The sequence below is a fragment of the Populus nigra genome, chromosome 1, assembly GCF_951802175.1.
Source record: "Populus nigra chromosome 1, ddPopNigr1.1, whole genome shotgun sequence".
NCBI lineage: Eukaryota > Viridiplantae > Streptophyta > Magnoliopsida > Malpighiales > Salicaceae > Populus > Populus nigra.
In genome coordinates, this window is record NC_084852.1 from 29,139,139 (window position 1) to 29,153,107 (window position 13,969).

Sequence of the window (13,969 nt, forward strand, 5' to 3'; positions counted from 1 at the left end):
AATAATAAAAAAGATGAAATCAAAACAGGCTTGTTCAAATCAAATCTAATTTCACTATATAATAGCTTACTAGCCAGTGTTGCTGTTGATGGTGGTGGTGGAGCCGCTGCCGATATTGATGGTAGTGGAAGAATAGCTATTTATTAGAGATGGATAGTGGGCAAAGAACATAAAGAATGGTTAGATTTTGGATTTGTTTTTTAATGGTTATGAGTTTAAATCTTTTCAGGACTACTGAAAATTTATATAATTGTTAATTTTAGAATTTGTGAGATTAATTAAGGTGTATACAAGCTGATTTGAATACCAATGTTAATAATAAAAAAAGATTATAATTATACATGATATAATTGTAATTAAATAAGTAAGAGGTTATTTTATCTTAAAAATCATTAGGATAGAATTAGTCGGAGAAACATGTTTTTCACTTTTCTTCCAATAAGTAGAAATATTTGGAAAACATTTTTCCCAACCTCGAGCTTTGTGGTAGAAAAATGGAAAAAATCCTTTTCCTTTCTCCAATTTGTAAAAAACACAGTTTTTTTTTCATGTTAATTTTTCTATTTCTCTTAGATGGAGTAATACTCCTTTATACGCATTTTTTTAGTTTTTCCTTTAACTTTCATCATTTAATTTAATTATAGCGCCACTTTTTTTTTTTTAGCCCTTTCTCCAGGTCGATTAGCCTTCCACGATGCTGAGGCTAATGTGTGATGGCCTGACTGGGAACCGGGAAAAAGAACATTTGAGCGGTAATGCAAAGGGCCCGCCTAACCTCAAATTAAACCTTAACTTCTGGCGCACGATAGCATATACCTTACAAGGACATCGAACAGCTAGAAGAAAAAAACAATTGTTTTTATTTTTTCTTTATTTTTATAGTTCGAACAAGAAATCTATATTAAAAAGATAAAATAACATTTGTAAATTGAAGAATTATTTTTTCATATTAATTAAAAAATTTAAAATTTGTTTAATATATTTTTATGTAAAATAAGATTTTAATTGATGTTATATTAGTTAGTTAATATTAATAAATAGTTATATTAATATCAATTATATTAAAATATAATTAACTTTTCTAAATAATGTTATATATATATATATATATAAAATAGTATATTTATACTATTTAAAAAATTATATTACCAATTTCACTTTTCTAACTAACTTCCCGAATAAAAAATATTCCCCTCCCTCCTCCTCTAAAACCCTTCAAAAACCCCTCTTCTTCTTCTTCTTCTTTTTTTTTTAAAAACAGCTAATCATTTTCTTGCATCCGATCAAGCATGAATACAGTAAAAGCAAACATAAAGAACCCAAAGGTGTGGGTATTGGTGATCGGAGTGACAGTGGCAGTTGGGATAGTGGCGGCGGCTGAGACGCGGAGACGGAAAGCCAAATTTAAAGAGGACTTTGGAGCCTTCGTTCAAAGATTCCAGATTCTTTCATTCCCTCAGCTTCCTCCTCCGGCTGCCAAGCAAACCCTCGCTGGGCTTACTTTTGCCGTCAACGACATGTAGTCTGTCTGTCTTCTTTAATTTATTATTAACTAATTATTTATTTAGTTCTGCCTTTTTTTAAGAAAATAATTAAATGATTTGTGGCAGATTTGAGTTGGAGGATTATGTGACGGGTTTTGGGAATCCAGACTGGGCAAGAACGCATGAGGCTGCTGAGAAGACAGCAGTGACAGTGACTGCTCTGTTAAAGAATGGGGCTGTCTGTGTTGGCAAGACTGTTATGGGCGAATTAGGATTCGGGTAATGAAATATCAGTGTTTTGTTTTGTTTCCTTTCACACACACAGAAATACGTATTTATGATTTGCTGAGTTAACGTCTTCCTTGTTACATTAGGGTGAGTGGCGAAAATATGCATTATGGAACTCCTATCAATCCGGAAATGCCCGCCCATGTCCCCGGAGGTTCTTCTAGTGGTTCAGCTGTGGCCGTTGCCGCTGGGCTCGTTGATTTTGCTCTAGGTAATAAAAGTTCCTTTGTTTAGATGGCATATGCTCAATCATTACTATCCAATGTAGATTGACGGTCGTATATCAGTTGGGAGTCATGACTAATTGTTCTCCGAGAGAACTTATGTTCAAATGACTTGCTTTGCAGTCTTTTCTTTGCACCTACTTGCTTCTGGAAATAGTTTGAACATTTCAGCTGTGGTATCAAAATCGTTATTTGGAAATCTCATTGGCAGCTTCAAGTACTAGTTATATGTGTTTTTTGTTTCTGGCAGAATGGAGGGAATATTAGAAAAAAGGCATATTGATCTTAATGAGATTAACTCATGTATTCGTTTTACCTCCATAACATATTTGAGGTGGGCTATCTGACATTTTCTTTTCTCTTGGCATGTAGAAAAGCTTTTCTAGCCTGCATGTTAATTCATGTAGATATAGAATTCAACACGATTTTGCTTGTTAATTGTGCGCTTGATTATCTAAGGCCCTTCTTATCTTTCAGGTACTGATACAATCGGGTGCATTAGAATTCCAGCAGCATTTTGCGGTCTCCTCAGCTATAGGCCATCCCATGGGGCTGTATCTACGATTGGAGTTTTGCCAAATTCTCAAAGTTTAGACACTATTGGTATGGGCATATTTATGTAGTGCTATTGCAGAATACATAGATATAGCAAAACCACATCTAGACTATTTTTAATTTGTTTATCTTTGATGGTTTTGTTTATGCTTGAGCAAGCTTGAGCAAAATTTGGGAGCACTTAGCTGCATATTTCTCTTGCTGTTTTAGATCACAGCCTCAATGTGCACTTTCCTTTTTAGTAGTCTGAAGTACTGTTCTTGAACATCTGAATCGTTATTTTTTACAAGTTCGTTCACATTAAGAGAAGTGGATGAGTGTTATCTTTAATTATACATGATGCTGCATCAGTGTGAATGCATGTGCTTCCAATCAGCTCTGTTTGTAGGAAATGTGACCATTTTGAATTACCATTGCATTTTGAGTCGGTACCAGCATGCTAATTTACTATTTATTCAAGATTTTTCTGGACTTAATTATTTTCTACTTGTTTCCGTTATGTTGTTGCCTTTACTGGTTTTCTGTTTCTTTACTTGGTAACGTGGGACATTTCAGGATGGCTGGCACGTGATCCCTCTATATTACTTCGTGTTGGGCATACTTTACTTAAACTAAATACTGTGGAACCCAGAAGGGCGAGACGTCTTATGTTTGCTGATGATCTTTTTCAGCTTTCTAAGGTTCCCAAACAGAAGGCTGAAGGTGTTATTAGCAAAGCAATTGAAAATCTATCTGGATGTAAGTTGCAAGGCTATGATGTATTTCTTGTTACGTTCCTGTTTTAGATTTTATTTTCTTATCGTCCCATTATCAACACTATAGTTCATCATCATATAACTCTGTTTGACTTACTTTAATTGTGCTCATGTTGGTGTTTCTAATTGTTTTGTTCAATGCACAGACCAGCCTCAACAGCATATTAATTTTGGCCAACATATTTCTTTGAATGTACCGAGTCTAAAAGGGTTCCTTGATCAATCAACAAACCTGCAAAATGGAATCTCTAATTTGAAAGCTCTCTCTTCTGCAATGGTTTCATTACAAAGGTACTTGAGATTTTTTTGCTTTGCTTTTATTGTTCTTTCTATTAGGGTATGTGTGCACTGAATAAGTTAGGAATTTTTAGAACTGATAATTTGAGTTTCAGATTGTATCGAATAAAAAAATTGTATTTATTAATAGCAGATATGAATTTATGGATCATGTTCTCATTTAAGGTTCTATTGTCATGTCTCCTTTAGCATGTGGGGCATTGTTTGAAATCCAGCCACCACACTGAGGTAATTTCTGCCTATGATGGCAAGGTTCAATAGTGTTGGGGATGCAAGTTGGTGACTTTTAGAAATCTTCAACCATCATGGCATTTATTTGCCCCAAAGATATTGTGGACGTATAAAAGTAATTGTTAGTGATAAAGCAGTAAATTCTAGAATAATATTGCTGCTGATATTAGGAATAGAATGAGTTTGCTTAAATGACCTTTTCTTTCTTCCAAAAAATGGGTTTCACATTTTACTGAGCCAGCAAATATAAATCCATAATTGTTATGGCTTTTGAATTGGCAATAATAAATTGTATTTTGGCTTATGATTTACTGGCCTGGTATTCCATCCATGTAATTGTGCATGCCATTGGTTGTAGAAATGCATTTCCTTTTTGTTTTCTTTTTGTGGAGTAGCAGATCACACATGTCATTGGTTGTAGAAAAGCATTTCCTTTCCTTTCTTATCTTTTTGGTCAAGTGGTAAAGAAGCATATGGATGATAACTATGACTATGAACCATGCTCTGTAATAACATTCAATTCTAATTATCAAGAAGCTAATCAAGATGTATGGCTCATGGAATAGCATGATCAATTTGATAAAATGCATTGTTTGAGGTTTCCTTTTGAAATTCTTTCCTGTTTCGGTAAACTTTGCTTGATTTTTTTATCTGCAAACGTTGTTATGGAAAAGAGAACTCAGCAAAAGGCAGTCAAGATTTGTGTCTGACATGTCTTAAAGCAAAATTTTAAGCACTTAGGTTGCTTTAAGCACTTAGGTTGCTTGGGTCTTTATTCTGCTAAATCTAATGAAATGTGGAAACCCAACACTGTTTATTGTTTTTGAAAAAACCATGTTAGATACACTATGTTGCTTCATATGTCCCAAAGCAATTTCTCCCTCTAAAAATCTTTCAAGGGGCTTATGATTTTTGCTTTATGTGACTTACCAAAGAAAAAAAAGGTGTAGAGACTCTAATTGGCATTCCATTTGTCATCTCTAACAAATGCATCCATCCTTTTCTTGGCCCAGTGAACCAAGGAAGCATGATTGAAACCTTTTTGGTTTTCTAGATCTGAGGGTCATGTAGTACATAAGATATCATTTACATTATATGGAGATCGCCTAAGCTCCCCATAGCTTGGAGAAGCGTAAGCCTTTCAGTCTAATGAGATAGATGTTGACCATTCATTTTATTGACAATGAGATGGATGATATTGCTGCTTACCTTCTTGTTGCTCTCATATATAAGCTTGTGATTTTTAAGCATACTTCTGAGCCTGGTTAAGGTTTCATAAATAAGCTTTTGATTTTCAGAAACTAGACCTCTTAAATGACATGTTATCCAAATGGTTTGGAGCTACCATTGTCAGGAGGGCATTTAAACATTTGAAAAGGTTGAAGTATAGCATTTATTGAAGTATGAACGTTCTACACAAAGCTGAGTTCCCAAAAATTATAGTGATTGTTTTCAGATTAGAGCTCCCAATTGTTACCAGAGGCAAGCTTCACAGTGTTCTTGCAATTTTCTCTTTGAAATATCTCATTACCCACTTATTTCTGAGAGTTATTCAAGGTTTATATTTACCAGTTGGCAACACTTCATTTTCCAAAACAACCAATAAATGTTTCTTATATAGAGTAATGCTAAACATTAAGTAAAAACAAGAAGTTAAAAACCTCTAGAATGCACATGAGCCCGTGGATTGATGGGACCCACAATTCGGTCTCACATCAAGATCATGATCCAATGGCTCATAATCTTCTTAAAGTTTTTTCTTAATGTTTAGTATTTTTGTTTCTAATATTCTCCTAAATGTTATGTGCTTAAGTTGTATTTTTCTTGTTCTGTTCAAGTGACATTTGACAAAATCCTCCCTGGATTGCTGTTCTTGAATTTTGAAGGTTCTGTGCTTCTATTGCACTTGACCTGGAACCCCATTTCCATTTTTACTGATATTTCTGTGCATAATATTGCCTTTCAGACATGAATTCAAAACAAATCATGAAGATTGGGTTAAATCAGTGGAACCCAAGTTAGCATTTGATGTCTCTGATAATGTTCTCACAGCCATCGACACTACACATGAGAACATAAAAGCACTTTATGATATCAGGAAAGAGTTGCGAGATTGCATGCAAATTCTCTTAAAGGTACCCTACCTTGTTGCTAGATTTTTCTCTCTCAGAATATCAGCTAGATGGTTTTTAATGCTAGCTGTCACACTAGTTTGCTTTCTGATATGTTGAAGTGTCTGGGTAACCTTCTAGGTTCCTGATTTAGGACAACTTAGGTTTTCTTGCTCTCAAAAGATTCATGGCAAGCTAGGGTTTGTTGTATGTGGAATTAGGATTGAATAGGAGTTGTTTTAGAAGAAAAAACAGGGTTAGAAACCTGTAATCAATGTCGATTTCTCTTTTATTTTCCAAAGAATTGGGCTTAAACCAAATTTTGTCAACTTTTACCACCTGCCTGACTACCCACCTGTTGTTTTTTACATGCCTGTGCTGCTTGCTAACTTAACCTTATCTTTTTGTGTGTTTTGGTTGACATGTTGGTTTATACAAAATTTATTCAGTGACAAACTCAAATTGGTTGGAAAAATGATCCAAAACCAGCCTGAGCTCTTCATTGAGTTTAGGTGCCAGGATGATGGAATGTTTCACAGTCTCATATCCTTTTTGTTGCCAGGATGATGGAATATTGGTTATTCCAACAGTTGCTGATCCACCGTCGAAACTTAATTCAAAGAAACGGGATACTGTTGAGTCTCACAATAGAGCACTGATACTTTCAAGCATTGCAAGCATGTCTGGATGTTGTCAGGTGACTTGGTGATTTAAAGTTTCAGCTTTCATCTGTATGGTTTTTTAGTTTCTATGATCTTATTTAACTTTGTTATGGACTTAACATTTGTCTTTACTTTTGCATCTTGCTGTCAGGTTACCATTCCATTGGGAAAGAATGATGGCTGTCCTATCTCTGTTTCATTTATCACATTTCATGGAGGGGACAAGTTTCTTCTTGATACAGTGTTGGATATGTACTCATCTCTTAAAGAGCAAATCAACTTTGTTTCCAATCCAGCACCATTGCAAGACGCTAATGAAAATTTTGATGCTTCAGAACTCTTGAAAGAAAAGGTAGGTTCACAAACAATTTATTGTGGTTTTGAATATTAGTTCATCTTATAAAAATATCCTTGCATAAAGTTCCTCTTTCCCCCATTCACTCCCTGTGCCTTTTCTGGTGAGTTAATTTACTTGATATCGTGTGCTTACTCCTGATATTTAACTAATTGGTTTGTAACTTAACAGAAACTTAACACTTCATGCATATAATTGTGGTTTGAAACCTTTACAAGGTCCATAAATGAAACTTATATTGAAAATGTGAAATTCGTTGCAACTGATCTAAGATAAAGGTTCCAGTTTGTTGCTTTTCCTTTTCTTGATTAGTTAACCCACCCTTGTATAGTTATTAGTTAAGTGTACTAGAGCAAGATAATAGCTGGAGAGTGCTTTCGGTGCCACATGAACAATAAGTTTTTATAGAATTACTTGCAATTGAAACAGTATTGGTATGATAATTAAGTGTGCTAGAGCAAAAATATAGCTGGAGAGTGCTTTCGGTGCCACACGAACAATGAGTTTTTATAGAATTACTTGCAATTGAAACAGAATTGGTATGATAATGGGCCATTAGCTTCTTCAGCTCTCTTGCTGTTTTTGCCACACCACTGCATTAATGTGTAAAACTGGTCTTCATGGCAAGCAACAATCTGTAAAATTGAGGCTTTGCATTGACACTATATGAGTAACCTTACTTTGATACTACTTGATGTAGCACAGCCTACAGGTTTAAACAAGCAAAGAGGATTCTCCATAGGAGAGAAGTTAAATTGGAAGAGAAGAAATCCATATAGAAGAGGGATGGAGGAATAGAAGACACTGAAAGTAACCCTGTAGGAGAGTGCTGAGAGAAGACAGTAATAGTAGTTTCAAAAGTGGTTCTCAATTTCAATAACAAAGTCTGGTAAAACATAAAAGAGGTGCAGTAACTTAGGCACCAAAACCCTAGTAGAAACCTTTGTAAACAAGGAAAGTGAATAACACTAGTCCTTACAAAGCAAACTGGACTAAAACTATGAAATAAAATAAAATAAAATGGTAAAATGTGGATTGTTACAAGTAATGACATACCTCGTGGGTGTTTAAGACAACAATTATAGGTTTTGTAATTAATTGACTATGAATTCACTCTCTTTTTCTAAGATCTTTGTCTTTCTGGCTTCAGAACTTAATTGGAAATATTGGTGATCAACTTGAGCTTTTGATGTGTGATTCCACATGGAAGTCTTTCACCATAGTTTTCATGAAAAAGTTTTACTCTTTTCCTCACAGTTTACTCATTTTACCTGTCTCCTTGGACATATATGTTATGCTTGACCTGTCATAATTTACAAGGGAGTTACATAAACAATCTTGTCATTGGTGTGTTTGTATATGCTTGTGAGAAGGGCCCTCTGTGAATCTACAGTTCATTATGATCCTGTTTGCCAACATTTACTGTAAAATGCTAAAGAATACCCAAGAAAAGATGTTTTGATATGTTTTTTTTGCTTCTTAACCAATGACATAAAAATTTATGGCAGGGCAATGCTGCATATAAGGGTAAGCAGTGGAATAAGGCTGTTAATTACTACAGTGAAGCTATTAAATTGAATGGGGAAAATGCAACTTACTATTCCAACCGGGCAGCAGCTTACTTACAATTGGGATGGTATGATAGTGTGCTTGATCTATGTTTCAATCTTATTTTGTTATACTGAGAGCTTGCTTTATCTTTTGATTTCAATGCATGCAGCTTTCAGAAAGCTGAAGAAGACTGCAATAGGGCAATATCACTGGATAAAAAGGTGACAGGACAAATTTTTGCAATGATCCTTATATTTGATTGTATTCTTGTAGCCATTTATCATAGCAGGACAAACCAGATCCTATGGTGCTCCTTGTGTATCTTAGGCTAAATCTTAAATTTTGTTTGTTTCGTTGGCTAAGAGTCCAAGGCAATCATTGAAGAATCTCACTGCAATGGGAAGATATGGAAATATATGGTCCACTCTTTTTTGCTTTCCCTTCCTATATCAGTAGGCCGTCTGCACTTAAGATTGATGAATACACGCATCTAACTTATGTATCTGGATTGGGAAGCAACCATATACGGAAACGAGTCTGGTTCCATTCTTTGCCTATTTATTTCTTAATGTGTCATTTAGCATTAGCTGAAAATGGGCAATGGGTCTGTAAAACCAGTTATTTGAGAGTATATAACAGCTGTGTTGCTTGCAGCTTTCTCCTCAGGCTTTTGCTATATGCACAATCCTCAACATTTATAAACACCCCTACATCTCACCTGAGATTAGTGCACTTTCCAACCAGTAGCAGAATTTCACTTTAGCAAACCTTTGCCTATAGATTTCCCTGTTTATTTACTTTCTCCCTCAATATGTCTAGGTAAATTAGAGAAATGGGGGACTAGAAGAATAAAAGAAAATGGCACATATTTGATAATGCTTCAGGTCAGTAATAAATTTATATTGGCCACTGTGATAATGGTCTATTGTTTCATAGACATCAATTAATTGAACAGTGCCTTTTTTTATCCACAACTAGCATATATGGATTTTGGAAATCATGAATGAATGCAAATGCTTGCTCTAATATTTCTTGCAATTTTCCATGCAGTTAAGCTTTCTGAACACTGAAACTTTGATTTATGGTTGTATGCCTATTGAAACTCAAAACATGAAGATGTTTCAATGTCCACATATAGGTTTTGTTGAATGAGATTGGTGCTCTTTATCTCAAATTGTTGGAATAGGATACGGCAAAATGCCTTTGCACGCAGAGGATCATATTGTGTTCTTGAATGGAAGTATTAAGATGTTCAACTATTTTTTTTTTTTGCAGAATGTGAAGGCATATCTGAGGCGTGGAACAGCTAGAGAATCACTCCTCTTCTATAAAGACGCAGCTCAAGGTGAGTTCTGAACACCTGATTTTTTATTTTTTAAGTGAGTATAGTATGTGAAATGAGCAGAATGTTCTCCATATTTAAGATAGTTTTTCGAACTTGACATGTATACTACGGATTTCTATGATGCAGGGGTTTAATTTTTTGAGAATTGATCATATGTGGATATGCATATAGATTGAGTTGTTTGAGAACGTTCGCGCATGCATTCTAGAATTAATATTTGGAACATGTTGATTTTCGTGTTTTATTCCACACTACTCTTACAAGAAGCATCGTTTCTCTTAATTCACAGATTTCAAGCATGCTCTTGTCCTTGAACCGCAAAATAAGGTAGCCAGACATGCTGAAAAGAGACTCAGAAAACTTATGAGTTGAAATTTTGCTAATCACTCCCCAGCTTTACAAAATGGCATAGTACTGAAGGGGGATCAAAGGTCTATTATTCACTTTTCCAATGTCAACCTTTATGGGCAAAAGAAATAGAGAGAGAGAAGCAACTCTGGTTTTTACTCCCACCTCTTGCAAGCTTTTTAATTGAAAATAAAAGAAAATTTTGTCCAGTTCTGTTCAACGAAATTTTGCTTTCCTTTCAAGGTTCTCTTTTATTGCCCCTTTAGATGTGATGAGAAACGGTTTGTGCTGCTATAATAGTCCCTCTATCCATTTTATTTTAGCTTTCTTTTGTTTTTCCTTATAGAGGATCTTCAAGTCTTTGACGTTAGATTACAGGTTATCTCATTTGGATGCTGAAATGTTTATATTGCCTCCTGTTCAAAATTTCCACGACAGCTGTTGAGAGTGAAGTTTGAAGTTGGTGGGGATGATTGATGTTTGATGAAATCCCAAGTCTGGCGAAAATATTAGGAATTATCTGATTCTTAAAGGTTCAATATGGGATTTTTCTTAAGAATAGCTTTGAATTTGATTTTTTTTTCAATTTCAAAAATAGATTTTAGATAATAATATTCCGAGACAATCTAAATTAAATATACTAAAATGTTATTTAGAATATAAAATCTAAATAACTCACAGAAAAAAAAAAAGAAGTAAAAAGAGGTTATAAATTTCAAAGCCTAATAATCTGATATTAAAGATTAAAAATAAAAAAATCTTTAAAACATATAACATCAGAAGAAAAAAACTTAAGTCAACTCAGGTTAATTTAATGAACCCATGAACCTGTTACTTGTGATATGATATCGGGATAAAAAAAAAAATTAAAAGGACCTAGTAAAAAAGACTAAAATTCAATAAAAAATGCAAAAAAAAACTCGAGCTAACTCAAGTTAACTTTACCAACCTATTCTTGGAATAACCAAACAAAAATAAAAGTGAAAAATTGACAGCTTGAAGGCAAATAATTTAATACAAATAATGAATCTAAAAAAAATTTATAAAAAATTGAGGGAATAGAAAATACTAAAGTTAAATTAAAAAAAATATTGAGAAAAAAAATGCAAGCTAACTCGAGTTAACTTGACCAGCCCACCCTCAAAATAATAAAATAGAAAGAAAAGCATAACAATGACAAAGCTCAAGGAAAATAATTTAATGCAAAATCATGAAATTAAAAAAAATAAAAGCCATAAAAAAATTAAGGAAAAAAACCGAGTCAACCCTAGTTAACTCAACCAATTCGCCACTCGCAAAATGATATTAGGATTAAAAAAAAATTAGACTTCCAAAAGAAGGCATAGCAAAAAAAAAAAAAAAAAAACTAAAGTTAAATGAAAAAAACATTGAGTAAGAAAATGCAAGTTAACCCGGGTTAACTTGACTAATGCGCACTCGAGATAAACTAACAGAAAGAAAAGTGAAAAAATTACATAGCTCAAGAGCTAATAATTTAACCTCAAATGATAAAATTGTAAAGAAAAGTATATTGAGAAAAAAAAAATCAAAGTCAATCATGGTTAACCTGACTAATCTATTACTTAAGATATGAGAACAAGATAACTTAACAAAAAAAAAAGTAGCATACAATGAAACTAAGAGCTTAATAACCAAATGTCAAATGATAAATTTAAAAAAAATTAATTAATCTTTCAATAAAGGATTGCCTAGTTGGAAGGAAACCATAATAAAAAAAAATCAAACCGTAAAACAATTAAAAAATCAAACACTACAAACCAAATATGGTATAAAAACAAAATGAAAGAAAATAATTAGGGGTTGTATTGAAAAAAAAACTAATAAAATGATAAAAAAAATCAAAAGAATGAAGACCAAAACTAGATAAAAAAATCAAATGAAGTTAAATGTTAAGAGACAAATTTTTTTTTTAAAAAAGATAAATCAAGAAAAGAATAAGAATATAACAATCAAAAGAATGAAGATAGAAAATAAATTAAAAAAGTAATAATCAAGAAAAGTATAAAAATACAGATATAGAGCAATCAAAAGTAGAGGGATCAAATCAGATAAAAAAATAAAATTAAATAAAATGCCATAGGACGAAATCGAAAGAAAGCTAAACATTAAAAAACATCAAAAGTCAAATAAATAGTAATAAAAAGAAAAGGGCTAAAAATCAATAAAACAATCAAAGGACACAATTGTTTTTTGAAAGACAAGTGTTAATTTTAAGGGCATAAGAAAGAAAAGAGAAAAGAAAAAAAAATTTCACTATAGCCCAACCAGACCTTCTCCATGAGCACGCGTCATTCTATCGAAAAGATGATGACTTGCTGCTCCCAATGCCACATGAAAGCATGATTTTGGTAGCTAGACAAGTCTTCACGCGCAACGTGAATGACATGAGAGCTTTTCAAGCACGTCAACAACTTTTTTTATAATAATATTTAATTATTAAAAGCTACCAAACATCCCTTAACTAACCTTGAAACAAACCTCTTTTTTTTTTTTCGTGGATGAATGAAAAAATACAAAAGATGAAAAAACTCCTCCATTTTTTTCCTCTCCAGAGAGCATGGCTAGTAACTTTACTGTAGTTTTTTTTTTTTTGGGAAAGATCAAAGAGCCCCTCACCAAAAGCTCAACCTTTTTTTTGTTTTGGCTTCTAGAAACAAAATAATTATTTTATTGTTTTAGAAAAAGTGTCCTCCAATATATTCCTAATTAATTTTATAATGACCACAGTAAATCACCGAAACGTTTTAGTTTTTTCTGTAATAGCTTAAGAAAACCAAGCCAACCAAACCCTAAAAAAGAATATATAGAGCACGTCCTACATGCGAACTGTTTTTATAAATATTATTTTTTCTCACTGTACTAAAAACAAAATCCAGTTAATATAGCTAAGCGTAGCCATTTGTTTTCCTTAGCTTGATTTGACCTCTTCATGCATCTCCACGTTGCTCTTCATGCATGTCCACGTTGCTCTTCATGCGGGCGGGTTCCATAACCCAACTCAGACACCTGTTCTTACACTTTCGTCATTTTCCGGACGAGCAGCGAAGCGACAGGAGGTTTTTTTCTTAAAAAGAATATTTTTTAAAAAATTTAAAAATATTTTTTTAAAATTAATATATTTTTAGATCATGTTTATATTAAAAATAATTTTTTTAAAATAAAAAAATATTATTATAATATATTTTCAAGTAAAAAATATTTTAAAAAATAACTGTAACTATATTTTTAAATGCCATACTGCTGACCTGTCTAATTATAGATTAAAAAAAAAAAGCTTACATTGCTCATGCAAAAAATAAGGTCAAAGCGTGGGATCACAGGGAATTAAGTGCCGTTCCTTGTGCATGGCATTCTTCCCACGAGGCTTGTTTTTTTTGGCTAAACTTCCCTTGAGCAGACACACCCATTCTTGAACGAATATTATTTTAGATATATATTAGTGTTTATATCAACATACATATTAATATTTTAGTAATACACATCTATTTAGATGCTTTATTATGCAATTAAAAGTCCCAGATATTTATTTAAATAAAATACTCAATATAAAAATCAAATAAGTTCACACGCTCAGAATCACCTTATCTTTTTATTTTTCAACATCTCACAGATTTAATTTTTTTTTATTGGTAATAGATTGTTTGTAACCCTGGGAATTGAATTCAATTCACAGTGTTAAATGAATTCTTATTATTTTTAATTAGAAATTCTTTTAATGGTGTTGATTTGAATTTTAAATGGA

The 13,969-nt window shown here is 33.0% G+C and overlaps 1 protein-coding gene across 2 annotated transcripts; it reads left to right on the top strand.

Annotated features, from left to right (window-relative positions):
• The first annotated feature begins 1,164 nt into the window (after window positions 1–1,164).
• On the top strand, window positions 1,165–10,528 carry LOC133693227 (outer envelope protein 64, mitochondrial). Of its 2 annotated transcripts, XR_009842103.1 has the most exons (14): window positions 1,165–1,519; window positions 1,611–1,763; window positions 1,859–1,983; window positions 2,474–2,599; window positions 3,107–3,289; window positions 3,453–3,597; window positions 5,801–5,969; window positions 6,508–6,642; window positions 6,759–6,959; window positions 8,471–8,598; window positions 8,683–8,734; window positions 9,333–9,397; window positions 9,789–9,858; window positions 10,148–10,205. XR_009842103.1 is itself a non-coding variant. In XM_062114406.1 (13 exons), exons 1-13 carry the CDS (start codon window positions 1,290–1,292, stop codon window positions 10,228–10,230), a joined length of 1,800 nt encoding a protein of 599 aa, XP_061970390.1. In that variant the 5' UTR covers window positions 1,165–1,289; the 3' UTR covers window positions 10,231–10,528. The 2 variants fall into 2 exon arrangements, 1 of the variants encoding a protein (XP_061970390.1); XM_062114406.1 differs by lacking the exon at window positions 9,333–9,397 and having other exon boundaries at window positions 10,148–10,528.
• Window positions 10,529–13,969: the final 3,441 nt, after the last annotated feature.

Coding starts and splice junctions, on each gene's coding strand:
- LOC133693227 (XM_062114406.1), top strand. CDS start 1,290: ATGAATACAGTAAAAGCAAACATAAAGAACCCAAAGGTGTGGGTATTG. Junction 6,643..6,758: donor GCATGTCTGGATGTTGTCAG/GTGACTTGGTGA, acceptor TCTTGCTGTCAG/GTTACCATTCCATTGGGAAA. Junction 9,859..10,147: donor CTATAAAGACGCAGCTCAAG/GTGAGTTCTGAA, acceptor CTTAATTCACAG/ATTTCAAGCATGCTCTTGTC.